This window comes from Takifugu flavidus, chromosome 12, assembly GCF_003711565.1.
Source record: "Takifugu flavidus isolate HTHZ2018 chromosome 12, ASM371156v2, whole genome shotgun sequence".
In the NCBI taxonomy this organism is placed as follows: domain Eukaryota; kingdom Metazoa; phylum Chordata; class Actinopteri; order Tetraodontiformes; family Tetraodontidae; genus Takifugu; species Takifugu flavidus.
Genome location: NC_079531.1, coordinates 10,183,121 through 10,202,794, shown reverse-complemented (window position 1 = coordinate 10,202,794; position 19,674 = coordinate 10,183,121). Strand labels below are relative to the sequence as shown.

General features: G+C 42.9%; 1 protein-coding gene across 9 annotated transcripts; it reads left to right on the top strand.

Moving 5' to 3' along the window:
• Positions 1-212: 212 nt before the first annotated feature.
• LOC130535550 (NADPH oxidase 4) lies at positions 213-19,615 on the top strand. Of its 9 annotated transcripts, none has more exons than XM_057050647.1 (20): positions 213-353; positions 633-728; positions 2,837-2,947; positions 3,064-3,148; positions 3,365-3,462; positions 3,557-3,584; positions 3,770-3,842; positions 4,827-4,907; positions 5,020-5,179; positions 5,753-5,917; positions 6,055-6,117; positions 6,671-6,731; positions 7,170-7,251; positions 16,599-16,718; positions 16,826-16,937; positions 17,308-17,376; positions 17,527-17,624; positions 17,796-17,852; positions 18,668-18,770; positions 19,229-19,615. In XM_057050647.1, exons 1-20 carry the CDS (start codon positions 303-305, stop codon positions 19,325-19,327), a joined length of 1,812 nt encoding a protein of 603 aa, XP_056906627.1. In that variant the 5' UTR covers positions 213-302; the 3' UTR covers positions 19,328-19,615. The 9 variants fall into 9 exon arrangements, with proteins under 9 accessions (XP_056906627.1, XP_056906628.1, XP_056906623.1 ...); XM_057050648.1 differs by having other exon boundaries at positions 17,796-17,857; XM_057050643.1 differs by having other exon boundaries at positions 18,668-19,615.
• Positions 19,616-19,674: the final 59 nt, after the last annotated feature.

Here is a 19,674-nt window from a genome sequence, read left to right as displayed (position 1 = left end):
TACAGCGCCCCTTGTGGTGCAGTATTTTCCATTGTTCTCCAGTTTGTAGCTTTGTTACATTGATTTCCCTAAACTAATATGCTACGATATGACGTCCAGAGTTTAAGTAAAATAAGCTGAAATCTAATGTGTTTCAATGTGATTATTCGGGGGCTACGGACAAGAACAGCGAGACAGCGCAGAGGACGCAGCAGACACCGGTCTGGGAGCAGCTGGAACCGACCGGAGGCAAGGAAGACACAGACAGAGACGGAGACAAAGGATTTCCTGAAGGAAGTATGATCAGCTGTTGAAGAGGCATCATGTCGGTGCGCAGCTGGATCGCCAACGAGGGAGGAAAGTTCTTAGTCCTGGTGGGAAAAAGTTCGATAAGTTTCTTCCGTTCGAGAATGAATTTTACCACCGTCTTCTTATCCTCATCTGTGGCTACGATATAAAGGAAACAAGTGAAGAAACTGTCAAGTCTGACTTCTTGCTCATAAATATAACTAATGATTTACATTTTGTTACGGGTTTAATGTAAATCTGCAAATCTTATGCGCATTTTCTTACGTTTCGGAAGAGAAACTTGTTTTGTGAACGGGATCAAGATGAAGTGCAGATCAGACTGGAGTCGACACTGTGTGTTGCAGATGCTGTGGCTGGGGGTCAACACCTGGATGTTCCTCAACACCTTCCTCCTGTTCTCATCCGGAGAACAATATTACTACCTGTACAAGATGCTTGGGGTAAGACCTGACGCACACGTTCATGTGGTCACTCAAGCTCACAAGCTTTGGCTTTTGACTTTCTAGCAAATAACTAATTTAGATCTCTGATGCCGTCAGTTACCAGCAGGTGTCTGCACCATAGAAAACAGTCAAACACAGAGCAACATCTCAGTTGAAACAACAAATGAGCTTGAACTCAGCCACTTTCAGTCAGGCATATTTGTGGTGCGTTGGCCCGACAGGAAGCCTAAAATCCGAAAGGATGTGATGCTGCTCGGGGACGAGGGCCACCTTCTCTCCCCACCTACCCAGCTGGTTTTACTTCTTTGTTCCTGTTTCTGGTGCTTCAGCTGTTGCTGCTTCTCCTGCCAGAGTTGATTGGTCAGGAGCCATTCTCTTCTTTCTCCACTAATTAGATTATATAATCTCATCTGTGTGTGTGTGTGTGTGTGTGTGTGGTGCCCCAATGTTTATTACATTTTTGATGAGGCCTTGCAAAGTGTTGTATATGTGGAGATGTTGCACTTACCTGCTGCTTTGATCTTTACTGATTGAAATGTATGTGGAATGCTCTGGAATAGGCGATCAGTGTGGATGTGTGTAGTGTTTGTATTCACATGGGCAAATGTGCACTCATGCTGAGATGAGCATGTGTGGGTGCTGACAGCCAAATTTCATCTTGATAATCATACAAATTTGTCAGAAATTCTAGACTAAAAACTCCTGCTGTGGTTTGGTATTAATTAGCTCATCCTGTTCAGATTTCTAGTTGGAGGCAAGTTTGTTTGAACTGTTTATCCTCAAATCTAAACATCTTTCTTGCTCTAAAGTTTTTTTTCTTAACTTTTATTTGATCTTTACAGTCTGAGGTATTTAGGAATGCAGAGGTTTGATAACGGTCACACACACTTTTGGTCCTTTTGTGAAATTGATGACAATGTCATCAGTTTAAAAAACAGAGACAAATAAAGCTTCCATCCTGTTTAGTCTGGGGACACAGAGGAATAAACAGTAAACAGTGTTGTGGGTGTGGGGATCTAGAGAATGATCAGCTCTGCTGCTCATGGTTTTGCTGCCCAATCTCTTTTCTTTGCAAGCTTATGTTGAATAAATGTGTCCTGAGCCATTTTCTCAGAGTTTGCCGTGTGTATGGTCCTGGTTTCTGCCACACATGCTTATTTGTTGGTAATTGTGGGTTATCCTCTCCTGCTACTTTCTGTGGTAGACAAATCCAACAGTTTGTATTTGCTTTGGTTTAAATGGATATGATTCCTTCACACTTGATGTTGACTGGATCTGAAGGAAACCAGCAGCATATACAAAGGTAAATTAGTCCTGCTGCTAGCTTGTCCATTTTCCCCCTTGATGAATGTGACTAGATGATACTAGACTGCCGACCAGTGTGGTGTCAGAATGGGTCTGGACGTAAAAGAGAGTGGCGTCTTTTCTCCTATAGTGAGTCATGTGCTGTACAGTGAAGTAGCCTGGCACATTTGTAGAGACAAAAATCTATTGAACAATAACATAAAGCAAATCAAGGTGTCTGTACTTTGCCTGAATGTTTCTGGATGCCACATGATCTTTTATGGTCTGAAGGCAAAATCAGCATCTATTCCTGATATAATGCTCCAACTTGGGTGAATGGCATTATGTAGATGTGTCTCTATGTTAAGTGAGGATCGCGGCCCCCTATTCACCACGCTCAATGTATTCCATAATTCACTGTAAAAAGTACTGTGTAACAACCAGTGGGTGCTAACCTAGCAATATATCCCATCAACCTAACCTGGCAGGTGAGAAATGGATGTTATTTATTAGGTTAGTTATCAATTAATAATGAAGTCTTTAGTGTACAAAAGTAGATCAGTAAGTGATGAACTCAAGGGGTGATAAAAACTTGTCTGTGACAAAGGAGACACAACTACGTTGATCATCTTTATATAATGTAAAATAAGAAATTCCATTTCTTTTACACGCTGCACACACATTCAGCTGATGTGTCTTTGGCTAAGATTAAAAAAACATCGGTAAAAAAACAAGTGTCTTTATATTACCGGTATAAAGATTGTATATCCTTATTCATACTAAAAAACATGACCACTAAGCGTTATGATGTGATGTTGTAGCTGGGGCTGTGCATCAGCAGGGCATCTGCGTCTGTGTTGAATCTAAACTGCAGCTTGGTCTTGTTGCCGATGTGTCGCTCCCTGCTCAAGTTCATCAGAGGAACACACACAGTAAGAGAACTTCTGTCAGAAGCTAAGTTGACAAAGTCAGATGTAGAATAATGTTGATTTTGATGCTGCTAATCTGTTAACTGCAGTGCTAAATGATGACATGCTAATTTACGCAGGTATCAAGTAGAAAGACGCGTAGAATGCTCGACAAGTACAAGACCTTCCATGTGGCCTGTGGTCTCGCCATTTGCATCTTTTCTGGTAATTATCTCCATTAATGTCTCCATTCATCAGGTAACTTGATGATGAGCGAAGGGATGAATGAGGCACAGCTTGGCTCAACACTTTATCTGACATCCATCTGTCCTATAAGAGGAGGTCCAACTGAGCACTCGGCTCGTTTGGACCCTATATTCACTGACATTGGGACATATGATGATGGATGTCCACAGACATGCAACCTTTTCTCTTGTGTAGCTATACATGTGTCAGCCCACCTGGCCAATGCTGCTAACTTCAGCACAAGTTACTCAGAAGAATTTCCTTCTCTGAATGTGGCTCGATACAGAGGAGAGGTGAGGCTCATGAAGCCATTCATCTTTTACTTAGGACTTCACGTTCAGGCAGTTGGTAAAATCTGTTGACTACATATTTCCTGCTTTTTTCCAGGACCCCAAATGGATCATCTTGACCACGAGTGAGATTCATTTCTGTTTCCTACATTTTATATGGAAGAATGAACAAGTGAAAGGGTTATTGAGTCACCTATTAGTGATATAGGAACTGTCCGAGGCTTCTCTTTGAAAATTGAAGTGTGTAGCAATATTACAGTTCGCAAATGTTGTCACACGTGTCCTTTAACTTTAATCTGCCTCTGTTCAGTCCCAGGAGTCACTGGAATAGTGTTGGTTCTCATACTTTTCCTGATGCTAATGTCCTCCTCCAACTGTGTGCGGTAGGTCTCACACTTCCACTCAGACTTCCATCAATATTTTCTATGGCTGTATATTGTTTTAAACTTCATTAAGTTGCTCCAAGACTTTGTGCCTGTAAAGTAATATTTTCATCTCTTGGTTTGGACATATGTTGGTTCCTTCATACAATTTTTTGTTAACTGTAGGAGGATGAGAAGCACTTCTCCAAATGAGTAGGATGAAGGCCACAGGGGCTGCTTAAGTGTTCCAGTTGAAGCTTTGTCATTACGCAGACCAGTAGGCTGAAGACAGACGTAAGGGTGCAGATAATAGTGAGTGTTTGGAGTGATGAGATGAAAGTCGAGGCAGGGGAAAGATTCGGCTATTGCAGCTTGGCCAGTGGTGGGCAAACGTTTTTGACAGGATGGCCAGACAAGGAGCAGGATGGATGGAGTGTTCATGCCCACTAATGTAAATGGCATGTAAAACCTTTGCCCTTACTAGGCAGCAGGGATATGCAAGGTTATTATGCTAATTAATCTACAAACACATTTATTTCACAACGGTACAGAAAGCCACATTGTTTCTTGCTTGCTAGCACAGTTAGCATGCTTGTTGGAAAGCTGATGTTGTATTCTTTAAAACCTGCTACAGGGGCAGAGACCAAGGCTTTGGAAGAACAGCTGGAGTGCAAAAATGACTGGAATGCACTTGAGAATGACTGAAGAACTAGCACTCTGGCACAGGATTAGGGTAGACGTGTACTACATATACAGTACACATGAAGACAGTGGGGGACAGCTGGAGACAATCAGGGAGGACAATCAGGCAGGTTGACACAAGAGGGAAGAGCAAGTGTCCTGGAACAAGAGGACAGTTAGCTTTCAAAATAAAACAGAAAGTCAGCAGACAAAAGCAGGGGCGTACACACAATAATGACAGAAAACCCTGCAGCACCCAGATGACTCGATTGTCTTCCCTGCATCGGATCCATTCTTTTTCTAATGAAGTGTTTTTGCTAACAGGTCATTCAACTATGAGATCTTCTGGTACACACACAACCTCTTCATTGTCTTCTATATTGTCCTGATGGTGCACATGGTTGGGTAGGTTTCAAGCCTCGGAATTCTGAATCTATTTGTTTGTATTGTTTACCTTTCGTAGATTTTATACATGACATTTTAGTGTGGATGTTCCAGCTTTTTGATTGTTTTCTAGAGGAGTTCTGAAGTATCAGACAAATATAGAAGCCCATCCTCCAGGCTGTCTCACAGCCAATCAGAGCAACATGGACCCACAGGCCAAGGAGATGGAAAAAGCTGACAATGAAGAGAGGCGCTGCACAGAGGAGGCTCACTTCCAGGGACACTACCCTCAGGTATGTCTCCTCTCTTTTTCTCTTCACCTAACTTTTTGCCTTAATTATGGATGTTGTCTCTACATTGGCATTTAGACGTCTGGCATTTATAGGATTCTGACATACATGTGTGTTGCTTCCAGCACAAGTGATGACATGTTTGCATGTGGTCATTAAGCAATAAATCACAACCATAAAATCCTTATCAACATTCCAATGCAACAAACACTGCCTTCATTATGTGAAGTAAATTTGGAAAATAAGAGGAAATCACAGAGACATTCTGTTTTTGAGCTAACAATTAAATGAAGTATAATCTTTCACTTATATATGTATTTTAGATATGTTTGGACTACCCTTACATGCTAATAAATGGGCGGCTGACTAATGCCGTCACCGTTCTGTGGGTTTTCCCGAGGAAATTTTCTGTTCCTCCCGAATCTTAATAGTATGATGGGGGAACCGATGTGGCTGAATGCTGTGCATCCGCTGTGATAGCATCCAGCACCCTGTGGCCTGGATGAGCAATAAGGAGAAGCTGGCAGAAAAAAGGTTGTGTCATTCAGTTCCTCCTTATTCGTTTATCCTTTGTAGACTTGGATTTGGTTGTCTGGTCCTCTTTGTCTTTACTGCGCCGAACGTTTCTTCCGCTACATCCGGAGCTGTGACCCTGTGACCATTGTAACAGTCATCAGGCACCCATGCAATGTCATTGAGTTGCAGATGCTGAAGAATAAGTTTGCAGCTCGGCCTGGTCAGGTATTAATGGGGGGAGCATCAGTCTTCACCTTAAATGAGTTTTTTTTTAGTGTTTCTAGCTAACTGATGGCCTCTTAACTAATTCTCCACATGCTTCTTACTCTCTCATCTCTCCCCCACCCCCATGTGTTTTTCAGTATATTCTTCTTAACTGTCCAGCTGTTTCTTCATTTGAGAACCATCCCTTCACATTAACAACAGTAAGATTTTACACGATTCATTTCTCACTCATGAGTCAAGGCACACGTGCACACACACACACGCAGACACACACACACACACACACATACAAGTTTTGACAGTCGCTCTGACAGTGACCCTCGCAGGTCTCAAAGGACTCTCAGACTTCTTTGTCTTTCTTGAATCGCATCCTCTTGATTGACAGCTGGTTTGTCCATGTTCTCAGCCTCAGGTGATAAGCTGAGAGAGAACCAACACAGAGCCAACAGAACTTTGAGGCTAGTAACAACCTCTGCCAACAGGAAGCCTCCTCTGTTTGTGTGTGTGTGTTTGTGTGTGTACATATTGCTACATTCACTTCTTACAGTTTATTCTGCTTCCCTCACTTGGATATGTGCTCACTTCTAAAGTAACTGTGTATATGATAGTATATAAAAATGTTTAGCTCAAAAAAACTTTGTATTAGCTAAAGTGTGTTCCTGTGTGTAATGTGTACAACTCTGTGCATGTGTGTGTATCTACTGTATGTATTGCTCCACCTTGGCCCACTGGCTGCTCTCCAACCTCTTGCAGTGTCCAACAGAGAACAAGAAAACTTTCAGCATCCATCTAAGAATTGTGGGAGACTGGACAGGTGGGCACACACACACACACACACACACACACACACACACACACACACACACACACACACACACACACACACACTTGTATTTCTATCTCTATAAGGACTTTTATAGATGGAAGAATTCCCCAGCTCCTTACCCTAAACATATGGGACAGAGCACAGAGTCATGCACATATGTGAAAATGTTGGGGTGGGGGTGTTGGAACTGAGAGGAAAACAAAACACACCTGTGAAGCTGTGTGTGTGTGTGTGTGCGTGTGTGTGTGTGTGTATGTGTGTGTATGTGTGTGTATGTGTGTGAGAGAGAGAGAGCGTGAGAGCACATGTAAAAAATGAGGAGGCGTAAAAGTGAGTCAAAGTGAACTATTCAAGAACCTTAATGGAAGTTTGAAGGTCACCTCTGTGGTTGGACCGTGTGACCTCCTCTTCATTCTCTCATGCCAGAGCGCTTTACACAGCTGTTGCTTACTGGATCAAGGACAGACATGAAGACCCTTCCCATGGTGCAACACAGGAAATATCCCAAGTGAGGTTTTATACTCTGTGTGTGTGTGTGTGTGTGTGTGTGTGTGTGTGTGTGTGTGTGTGTGTGTGAGAGTATGTGTGTGTGTCTACGTGAGATACTGTTGACACGATTTCCTATAAATCGGGTGGGGAACCTCCGGCCTCCGGGCCGTATACGGCCTACGAGACCATTTCTACCGGCCCGCAACGCAATAAGATTTTTATATTTTATATGTGCACTTATACAGTGGGACCGTTCGTTAAACTCCGCGAGCTGCGAGTAGCAGCGGTAGCGTATTTTTGCCTTTCGTATCCTGAAATTTCTTTCGTAACGAGGAAATATTTTCCCGTTTTCTGAGATAAAACAGACGGTTATGTTATGTCCGAGTCAAGGTCAGGGTCAGTGAACACAGCATGTGATGTACGTAGTGGGCTGGACTGATTGACACGGACGAAAAATGCTTAGCGAAACACGCTAAACTCGACAAGTTGAAAGGACAGATGAGTTTGGATAAAATTAACGCTCTTCGCCGGAGTTTGGAGGCTCAACAAGCAGCTTTCACACGACCATGTACCGACAGAGAATATTACGCGTGCAAGTTTTGTGGTGAGTGAATTAATAGCCACGAAGCTGAAACCTCACGCCGAAGGAGAGTTCGTGAACGTGCCTCGTAGCCGCCGCTGAGGCGCTCGCGCCGTACAAAGTAAAATTGTTTCAAAGCGTGAATTTTTTTTCGTGAATAACTATTGAACTAAGACATATATTGTTATGATTCCAGTGGCTAACGGTATGTTTTTATGGTCAAGGAATCTAAATATGTAGTCAAAGTATATGTGGGACTAATATTTATGGTGGAAATCACAATATGCCAGGAATTGTTGCGCTTGGCGGAGGTCTGCGCTCTCCGAGTGCTTTCTAGTTGTTGTTGTTGTTATTGTCTTTATCTTTCTTTCTTTTTCATTTATTTTCTTGATTATCTTGTTGTATTGCAGTTTTTGTGAGTAGAGGCCTCGAACAGGCCCTTACGGGTCTCTTGCCTCAACTCTGCACCTCTTTTTATTGTTTTGTATGATCATGAAAACATATTTTACTAGTCATTTTATTCTATTTTTTTGGTGATTTTTATATGCATGTGTGCTAAATAAATAATTCAAACTCAAATGCAGCAATCATGAGACTTAGTAACACAGTAATTATAGACTTTTTTTTTGTCTTTTTTTTTTGCATCCCTAGGTATGTGTTCATAATAGTATGGCCCTCGGAGGACTTTATAAAAATTGAAATGGCCCTCGATATGAAAAGGGTTCCCCACCCCTGCTATAAATGCTCAGGATCACAAAGAGGTCAGTGGTTTTGGCCTCACAACCTCTGACCTGAGGCACTTCCTGCTCTGTTTGTCACAGAGTTTGGGAGGACAGGCCAGTACTCCAAACCAGCAGCAAATTTAATTTAGTCTGTTAAAACAATGGCTTTTTTTAGATGCTATGATTGTTTAAATAATTTCAGGTATTTCTGTTAAATTTGATGATAAATTTGAAGAATTATTGACTCCATTGCTGACGCGGCAATTTGGAGGTGTGGACGCCAAGTCTCTGATGCCAGTTGTGGCAGAAAACCCTGAATCCGGCGATGGCCACCGAAAGTAAGCGATGCCATCATGATCCCAAATACTTAATGGGTACTGGCAGGCCAAGAGAGCTTCAGCGCTGGCTGAGGCAAAAACTTGAGTCTGGGAGGAATCCGGGGAAGCCACGGAGAATGACTACCCTCGAAAAAATTCTGGAAAACCGTCTATTGCCTTAGGAACGCATGCGCCACTAACATTGTTTACAGTATGAGTTGGGAGCTCCTCAATCCCATCAACACACCTTCCACTGAGGAAATAGAGGCTGGGGACTCTGAGGAGAACTCTGTCATCACCCAAGCCAAAGTCACCGAGGTACTTAGTAAGTTTCTCAGTGGCAAGGCATCGGGGGGGATAAGATCCACCCTGAGTACCTCGGTTTTATTGATGTTGTATGGCTGTCTTGGCTGACACGCCTCTGCAACATTGTGTGGCAGTTGGGAACAGTGGCAAACCAGGGTGGCAGTACCTCTTTTTAAAAAAGGGGGACCAGAGGTAAGTTCCAACTATATGGGCATCACACTTCTCAGCCTCCCTGGGAAGGAGTACACCAAGGTACTGAAGAGGAGAATTCAGCTGATAGTTGTTCAGGTGGATGTGGGACCAGCTCTATACCCTCCACAGGGTGCTTCCTGGTTCATGGAAGTTTGCCTAACCAGTCAATGTGTATTTTGTTGATCTAGAAAAGGCATTCAACCGTGTCCCTCACGGTATCCTATGGGGGTGCTCCACAAGTATGGGGTCCGTTGGCCCCCTGCTAAGGGCCATTCGGTCTCTGTACCATTGGAGCAGGAGCTTGGCTCACATTGCCGGCAGTAAGTCAGACCTGTTTCTGGTGCGTGGTGGACTTCGACAGGGCTGTCCTTTGTCACCGATTCTGTTCTGACAGTAATCTTTATGGACAGAATTTCTAGGCATAGCCAGGGGCCGGAGAGAGTCCAGTTTGGCAACCACAGAATCTAATCTCTTCAAACCAGAACCTCCAGCACGTACTGGGATGGTTTGATGCCGAGTGCAAAGCAGCTAGGATGAAAATTAGCATCCCCAAATCTGAGACCATGGTTCTTGACTGGAAAAGGGTGATTTGCCTTCTCCAGGATGGTGGTGAAATCCTGCCTCAAGTTCAAGTATCTCGGTGGTTCAAGTGAGGAAAAGATGGAGCATGTGTTTGACAGGCAAATCGCTGCAGCCTCTGCAGTTATGTGATTGGTGAACCGGACCGTTATGGTTAAGAAAGAGTTTAGTTAAAAGGGGGAGCTCTCTATTTACCAGTCAGTCGACACTCCTACTCTCAGTGAGAGATTTTCATTTGGACATCCGTTGGGTAACGTATTGCATCATTTCCTGTTTTCTCAAGAGAGTTCGTTGGTGCACTGTACACTGTGTTTGTTGGATTAATTTTATTTAAAAATTTAAATACTCGTGCAATTCTAGTTACTTGCAACAACAACTCAAATAAATAACTCAAATGAAATAAATACAGGACTCACGTCTGTCACCAGGACTTTTTTGATCCGCGATTCTACCTAGCATGGCCTCATCATCTATTTCACCTGGTGTCTCACCCTCTGTCTGTTCAGTGTGTGAGATGTTTAGTTATTCTTCTGCCTCCTTTATTGAAGGGAATAGGTGCATAAAGTGCAGTTTACCCGGTTCCTGTGGGTAACCGTTTTTCTCCACTCGGCGACACACCCACTAAGAAACCGACTCTGGAAATTGGCGACTCTGTTTTGCACTACGTGAAACCGACCAGCGACCATAGTTAGGTGCATTCCGGGGGGCAGAGCGGGCGACATATAAGCCAATCTAAAGCTGCTGGCGAGAAGTAAACGTAAATTTAGTAAAGTTATTATTCACGTCGGAGCAAACAACACCCGGCTTTGTCAGTCGCAGGTCACCAAAATTAACATAGAGTCGGTGATTATGCAAAAACGATGTTGGACTCTGTAGCATTCTCTGGTCCCCTCTCCAATCTGGCCAGCGATGAAATGTTTAGTCGCATGTCGTCGCTTCGTCGCTGGCTGTCACGGTGGTGCCCCGAAAAACCAAGTGTCCTTTCAATCAATCAATCAATCAATCAATCAATCAATCAATCAATCAATCAGTCAGTCAGTCAGTCAGTCAGTCAGTCAGTCAGTCAGTCAGTCAGTCAGTCAGTCAGTCTTTATTATCTTTATTATCTTTATTTATATAGCGTCTTACAATCTAAATTGTTTCTAGGCGCTTTACAGAATCCCAGGGCCTAACCCCAAACAAGCAACAGTGGCAAGGAAAAACTCCCCTCTAACAAGAAGAAACTTTGAGCAGGACCAGGCTCATGTAGGGGGACCCTCTGGGTGATGGCCGGCAGAAAGAGAGAGGAGAAGGGGGGAGGACAGGCAGAGGATAGAATAGGTAGGAGAGGACAGGAGAGGAGAGGTAGAGAATAGGCATAGATCATAGAGAATACATACAGAAATACATTATATTAAGTAAAGTAAGCTTCCGGTAGAGTCAAGTTGAGTGGGTCAGCGGGGTCGGAGGTCAGTATGCAGCTCTGAAGGCGGTGATACCTTTGTAGATGATTGGAACAGTTTTTGGGGAAAACCTGGTCTGATTAGGAGGGACAGTGTCCATCCAACCTGGGATGGTGCCTCTCTTATTTCTAGGAACTTGGCCAATTTTATTAGACCCAAAATAACCTGGCAAACCAGGGTCCAGACCAGGATGCAGAGTTGTAGTCTCACCTCTCTGCTGTTTCCATGGAACCCTCATCCACCAACAATAACATATTTAACACTACAGAGGTAGTCTCTGTTCCTCGATTAAAAGTTCACCAAGCACAGAGCAAGGGAGCAGTCAATCTCCATAATCTTTCAAATTTATACCAAAGCACAAATAGAATACACTAACAGCACAATTAAATGCAGACTGTTAAATATTAGATCTCTTTTATGTAAATCCCTGTTAGTGCACGACCTGACAGCTGATTATCACATTGATTTATTTTGTCTTACTGAGACCTGGCTTCAGGATGAGAAGTATGTTAGCTTAAATGAATCTACTCCTCCTACCCATCTTAATTATCATATTCCTCGTGTTACTGGTCGAGGAGGGGGAGTGGCAGCAATCTATCACTCCAAGTTATTAATTAATCCTAGACCAAAACATGGCTCCAGTTCATTTGAAAGCCTGACTCTTGGCATCACCCATCTGAACTGGAAGACAGAAAAGCCACTTTTGTTTGTAGTTGTATATCAGCCCCCTGCTGGGCCACATTCAGAGTTCCTGTCTGATTTCTCTGACTTCTTATCTAACTTGGTCCTCAGAACAGGTAAAGTCATTATTATCGGAGACTTTAATGTCCATGTAGAGGTAAATGACAGCTTTAGAAATGGCTTCATTTAATTACTGGAGTCAGTTGGTTTCCTTCAACAGATAAATCAACCAACTCAGCTTCAAGCCCACTCTTGATCTAGTTCTGACTTACGGTGTTGAGGTAGAACATGTGTCAGTGCTCCCTCAGAACCCACTCCTGTCAGACCATTGTTTGATCACTTTTACATTTATGATTAAGGATTCTTCAATGCTCAGAACACAGTCTTACTGTAGCAGATGTCTTTTAGATAATGCTATAGCTAAGTTTAAGGAAACGATCCCTGTGCTGATCCCAGGACCACCCGTGTGTTTCCCCAGGGATCAGTCATTATAATCTTAGCCCTACCAAGGTCGACTCTGTTGCTGAAGGTGCAGCAGCTACACTGAGAATCACGCTTGATTCTGTTACCCCCATGAAAAAGAAAATAGTAAATCAGAGGACCTGTGCCCCCTGGTATAACTCACACATTCAGACCCTCAAGCAGAAAGTGCAAAGACTAGAAAGAAAGTGGTATTCTTGTAAAATAGATACCTACTATTTAGCCTGGAAAGACTGTCTGGTAGTTTACAAAAAGGCTCTCCATAGAACAGCTTATTTTTCTGCTTTAATTGAAGAAAACAAGAACAACCCCAGATTTCTTTTCAGCACTGTGGCCAAATTACCAAGAATAACAGCATTTTAGATCCACGTATCCCTTCTTCCCTTAGTGGTGAAGACTTCATGAGCTTCTTCACTGATAAAGTTCTAGCTATCAGAGAAAAAGCTAATCAGGCCAACAGCTGCTAGACCAACACCAGATGTGCTGACTGTGGGAACATTTGGGGTTTCCGACAAGCCCTTAAACTTCTTAAACTTCTTCACTCCTATATATTTTTCTGAGGCATCTTCACTAATTCAGAAATCCGAGTCCACCACGTGTCTTTTAGATCCCATCCCAACACACTTGTTGAAGGAAGTTTTACCAATTTCTTGACCAGATCAGTTGTTCTTTAGTGACAGGTTATGTACCCCGGGCCTACAAGGTGGCAGTGATTAAACTGTTTCTTAAAAAAGCATCACTGGATCCTGATGTGTTAGCAAATTATAGGCCAATATCAACCTTCCTTTTATCTCTAAAATTCTAGAGAAGGTTGTGGTGACTCAGTTACTGGAGCACCTGCAGAGGAACAGCCTGTTTGAGATGTTTCAGTCAGGCTTTAGAGCTCACCACAGCACAGAAACAGCACTTATTAAAGTTACTAATGATCTTCTTATAGCTTCAGCTCATGGACTGGTTTCTATGCTGGTTCTGCTGGACCTTTGTGCTGCTTTTGATACAGTTGATCACAAAATCCTGTTACATAGATTGGAACATATGATTGGGATTAAATGGACAGCACTAGACTGGTTTAGATCGTATTTATCTGATAGATACCAGTTTGCTCATGTCCATGGTGTTCCCTCTTCATACAGTAGGGTTAGCCATGGAGTTCCACAAGGTTCCATACTTGGACCAATCTTTTTCACCTTGTACATGCTTCCCTTAGGAAACATTATTCGGCAGCATGGGATAAATTTTCATTGTTATGCTGATGACACTCAGCTTTATTTATCCATGAAACCAGAGGAGACAGAGAAGTTAGTGAAGCTTCAGACCTGTCTGAAAGACCTGGATGTCTTCAAATTTCCTCCTCCTTAACTCAGGAAAAACTGAGGTCATGGTGTTTGGTCCCGAACCTCTCAGGGATAGATTAGATCACATTATCACTTTACAAGGTCATCAGAGGCCTAGCTCCATCCTACCTGGAGGAGCTAGTGACACCTTACCAGCCCAATAGACCTCTCCGCTCTCAGAATGCTGGTCTACTTGTGGTTCCCAGAGTTTCTGGGGGTAGAATGGGGGGCCGAGCATTTAGCTACCAGGCCCCCCTGCTATGGAACCAGCTCCCTGTCCAGGTACGCGAGGCTGACTCAATCTCTACTTTTAAGATCACACTTAAAACCTACCTTTTTGAAAAAGCTTATTGTTACTAATTCTGTAGTTCCAGTTACTATCATAGACAGACAAATTATCATACTTAGGGGGTCGTCTAATCATTAGGTTAACATCTTAGCTATGCTGTTAGCCATGGAGTTCCACAAGGTTCTGTACTTGGACCAATCAATAAACACATGGAATGTATTGTACATGGAATAAATCTTCTTTGTTATGCTGATGACACTCAGCTATATCTATCCATGAAACTGAGACTGAGCAATTAGTGAAGCTTCAGACCTATCTTAAAGACATAAAGTCTTGGATGTCTTCAAATTTCCTTCTCCTTAACTCAGGAAAAACTGAGGTCAGGGTGTTTGGTCCCGAACCTCTCACAGATAGATTCGATCACATTATCACTCTAGATGGTATCTCCTTAGCATCTAGTGTCTCTGTGAATAATCTTGGAGTAACTTTTGATCAAAATCTGTCCGTTAAGTCACACATTAAAATAGTCTCTAGAGGTGCCTTTTTTACACCTGAGGAACATCCCAAATATCAGGAAACTACAGGATGCTGAAAAGTTAGTCCATGCATTTGTTACTTCCAGGCTGGACTATTGTAATTCTTTATTATCAGGGTGTCCAAACAACTCTTTAAGAAGCCTCCACGTGATCCAAAATGCTGCAACTAGAGTTCGGACAGGTATCGACAAAAGAGATCGCATTACTCCTGTACTGGCGTCTCTTCATTGGCTGCACATTAAATTTAGAATCATTTTTAAAATTCTTCTTCTGACCTACAAGGTCCTCTGTGGCCTAACTCCATCCTACCTGGAGAAGAATTTTGCTATCAGGCCCCCCTGCTGTGAAACGAGCTCCCTGTTTAGATACAGGAGGCTGACTCTACCTCTACTTTTAAGCTTAGACCTAAAACCATCCTTTTTGAAAAAGCTTATTGTCACTAATTCTGTAGTTCCAGTTATTATCATTGACAGACAAATTATCATACTTAGAGGGTTGTCTAATTATTAGGTTAATATCTTAGTTATGCTGCTATAGGCCGATGCTGCCGGGGTCCAGAAACATGATCACCTGACAGGCCTCTGTCACCCCAATGGGTCTTGGTCTCCTCTCCTCTCCTCTCCTCTCCTCTCCTCTCCTCTCCTCTCCTCTCCTCTCTCTCCTCTCCTCTCCTCTCCTCTCCTCTCCTCTCCTCTCCTCTCCTCTCCTCCTCACCGAGTAGATCAGTGATGATGTTATTTCTTGTGTAGTTTCTCTGCTGCCCCCCCCCTCTGTATGCATCTACAGGTATCGCCGCCTTTATAGCTGTATGCTGACCTGCTGACCTCCGACCCTGCTGAACCAACCAACTTTTACACCAGCATTTTGTTATAATTAATCTATTTCCCTGATCTCTGGCCTGTCTCTCCTCTACCTGTCCTCGCCCCTTCTCCTCCCCCTTCTCCTCCCTATCTACCCAGCTGGCCATCAGCAGGAAGGTCCCCCTACATGAGCCTGGTCCTGCTCAAGGTTTCTTCCTGTTAAAGGGGAGTTTTTCCTTGCCACTGTTGCTTGTTGTGGGCCAGGCCCTGGGATTCTGGAAAGCGCCAAGAAACAATTTAGATTGTAAAAGATGCTATATAACTATAACTTTGGGTAGCGAAAAAAAGGGTGAAATCGCAGATACAAGTGGCAGAGTTGAATTTCCTCTGCAGGGTGGCTGGAGATCGAGTGAGAATCTCAGTCATTTGAGAGGAGCGTGAAATGCAGCCGCTACTCCTTCGCATTGAGAGGAGTCAGCTGAGGTGGCTCGGGCGTGTGTTTCAGATGCCTCCCAGCACCCTCCCTAGGGAGGTATTCCAGGCATGTCCCAAAGGGAGGAGGCCCGAGGCAGACCCAGGTCATTATGGGGAGACCATGTCTCTCAGCTGGCCTGGGAGTAGCTCGGAATACTCCCGGAAGAGCTGGAGGAAGTGTCTGGGGAGAGAGAAGGCTGGGCATCTCTGCTTCAGTTGCTGCCCCTGCGACCTGCTTCCGGATAAAGTCTGAGAAGACAAGACAATAATGATAACAACAATGATGACAACAACAAAACAATAAGAAGAAGAACAAGAACAATGATTTGAATCACTTATTTAGATTTGCAGAATGGTTAATTGGGTAAAAGTTAATTGAGTAAAATCCTCTCCTGATTCTAGTTAACAGTTTTAGTTATGTTAAATGTTTTATTTGGTATTTAAATTTGCCTTGTAATTTGAAGCCATAAAAGAAGAAAACTCACATAATTATGTTGAGAGAAATTGAGATAAGACATTCATAAAAGATTATTTCAGACAACTGGGCCTGGACACCAATTTAAGGGAAACTTTGGGAACTGTAATCCAAAGGCCAAAGCTGCCCAATCGTCCTGTCTCTTGTTCAAACATTCAGGATCTATGTGGATGGTCCCTTTGGCAGTCCGTCAGAAGATGTGTTCAACTACGATGTCAGCCTTTGTGTTGCTGGAGGGATTGGAGTCACACCTTTTGCCTGCATGCTACACACTCTATTGTGAGTAACACAACTGGGACACACCTGAGAGCGAAGCTGATTGTGAGCAGTTTGGAGTCTTTTATCTTTGTACTTCCATCTTTCCCACAATGCTGCTCCAAATACAGAGATCGAGGCTGGACACACTTTAGGCTGCAGAGGCTGTATTTTGTGTGGGTCTGTAGTGAGCTCCAGTCCTTCTACTGGTTTGCAGAGCTGCTGTGCTCCGTTCACCATAAGGTACAGACCCAGTCCACTGGCTGGAACCTCTCAAAACTCTGCATCGTCATCCCTTTTATCTGTGCTATTTTATGTTCTTTCCCTTTATTCAAAGTCATTACCACCACCTTCAGGTCATCAATAGCTTGAACAGAACACTTCAAACGTCATTTGAAGAGATGCTTTAGGTTATACCGCCATCTTGTGGCCATCAGGAATACAAATTTTAAACACAAACTGGACCTTTACATCACATGCAGCCTGTCTGCATCCCAGCAGATGTTGATGTTTATATTCCAGCATCAAAGTCATTTGCATTAAATGCATTAAATCTATAAACTCTGGCTATTTGTTTGTCTTCCAATCTAATCTATTCAATTGCTTGTGGCAGCTCTGGCAAGAAAACAGACCAGACTACTTTAATATGAAGCTTTATGTCAGTCAGACAGACAGCCTGGAGGTATGTGTCAACCATGCTTTGTTAGATGCTAGTATTAGTGTGCACTTTAGTTGCCCCTATTTCCAACATCAAATCAGGAATTTAAAATCATTAGTGCTTTAGTACTAGCTGTTCCATTGGAAACTATAGTATTTTTGTTATCCTTCCCAGAATATGTCTGCGAAGTACAGACCACTTACTTCCAGGCTACTGGTCGGTCGGCCGAGGTGGAAGCTGCTGCTCAATGAACTTGGAAAGACCAACAAACAGTGAGTGCTGTTCTAAAGTTAGAATTGGTGCATTATTCTCACCTTAATTAATCTCCCTTGCTGCCCTTCTCTCTCTCTCCTCTCTCTCTCTCTCTCTCCTCTCTCTCTCTCTCCTCTCTCTCTCTCTCTCTCTCTCTCTCTCTCTCTCTCTCTCGCTGTCTGTGTGTTTAGTAAGCGAATTGGTGTTTTCTGCTGTGGACCAAAAGCCATCTCCAGGACCCTCCACCGGTTTTGTAATTCATTCCAATCTTCTGAAACAGTCTTTGAGTTCAACAAGGAATCCTTCAGTTGATAGATTTACAGTTACTGCTAATGTTATGCTTGGTGACGTTAGTGTGAATCTGGGTGTGTGGCTGATATTTAAACCTACTAGAACAATTATATCAACCCTGCTGACCAGCAGCAGAGCAACACTGCCACAATTGCTTCAGATACCCAGATAAATTGAAATTACATTGTTACTCTAGAAGCTGTGATATAAAGTAATTTATGTCAAATTCATTTTATACTTGACACCAAACTGAAATATGACAAACTGACCAAAGACACTTAGAGAGGGAAATTTTCCCTAATTCCCAGTCTGCACTATCTTGTTTCTACATGTGTGTGTGTTCCAGTCAGCATCAGCAACAGGTTTTGATTAAAGGTCATATACATATGGCTGTTTAAAGGTCCATCTAATTCATTTGTTGCTCCATGTTAACTCAATGCAAATAAAATTTTGTGGTCAGCTGATTTAAAACCTTTGAGATTTTCTGCCTTGTTTCCACCAACGATGTACGCTGACCTGATTTACAAATACAAATAAATTTTTTATTATATGAGTTTTATAGATTTCACATGGTTGGTGCTCTTCCCTTTTTACTTGTTCTCTTGATGATGTTGCTGTTTTTGGTACATTTGTGATGTAATTTGAGTGTGTTGAATTCTGTTAATTTGACAAATAAACTCTGCCAAAGTGTTTTTATGTGTGCAGATCAGCATCCTGCCAACGAGCAGATGTGGTAGAAACATAAAACTTAAAACATTCTTTCTTCTTCCAGATGTGGCTCCAAGTGGAGCAGCTTTCTTTTGTTGGTTCAGGCTTCAAGTCTCTGCCTGTGCTTCAGTGTTCTGGGATCTGGTGGGATCAGGGCTCCATCAGTGGTTAGTGATGTGGTTGCACGGTTCCATTCTGGCTGCTCAATTCACCAAGTTAAACATTCCTTTAGGCAAAGGCACAATGCTCACAACCAGAAACAGCTGATTTCACTAATTTCTTACCTGAAATTTATATCCATGTTGAGTGGGGCCACTTTAACCTGTAGAAACTAATAACAGCTGAGAATCTCTCAATAAAATGGATGGTGACCTTTGTCCTTGCACAAGTCAGTAGCAAACTCAAGTATGTGGTTACAACTGTTCAATGCTACTTTTGAATGTTTTCATCAGGATCATTTTTACTTTACAGGCAAAAATGCAATGTGTAACTTTTATAGATACATAGAGATTATATCCCCCATTCTCCCTGTGTAGTGTAGGAACAGTAAGCTTTAGAACATTGTAGCAGCCTGCTGATCTTTCAAACTTGTAGTGAACACAGAATATTTCTGGTTGTATTCTAGACTTTATGTCGTGGTTCGGTTTCTGGATGGCATCCGGGGGCAGGCCGATCTCCGAAGAGCGCTGAGCCTCCAGCGCACCTGCAGCTGGTTACGTCCTAATCAGCGTTTACTTAAGCTCTCCCCTCTTTCCCTCCGGTGCCGGATTGTTGCTTTTGTTCGCGCATTTAGCTCCAGCTCCCCCAGATCCCCCGTTCTTCGCCTCATTGTTCTCTAGTTTTGTGAGCTTTTTCCTGTGCCTTGTCACCAGTTGTTTTTTTCCCGTCGGTTTTTTCCCATTTTGAATGGTGATTTTTCGTTCGCTCTTTCAGTTGATACTTTTCCCGAGTTTAGTTGTTACTTTGTTTGATCTTCTTGGATATTGTACCAATAAAGAACCTTTTGCTTGCACTCTGCGTCTGGATCCTGGCCTGCCAAACCGTTCGGTAATGCATTAGTTGCTTAGAATC

What these genes read in the sequence shown, in the direction of transcription:
- LOC130535550 (XM_057050643.1), top strand. Translation starts at nt 303, where the DNA reads ATGTCGGTGCGCAGCTGGATCGCCAACGAGGGAGGAAAGTTCTTAGTC. An exon ending in ATCCCTTCACATTAACAACA is followed by an intron (nt 6,118 to 6,670) that starts GTAAGATTTTAC and finishes AACCTCTTGCAG; the next exon opens with TGTCCAACAGAGAACAAGAA. An exon ending in GTCAGACAGACAGCCTGGAG is followed by an intron (nt 17,377 to 17,526) that starts GTATGTGTCAAC and finishes TATCCTTCCCAG; the next exon opens with AATATGTCTGCGAAGTACAG.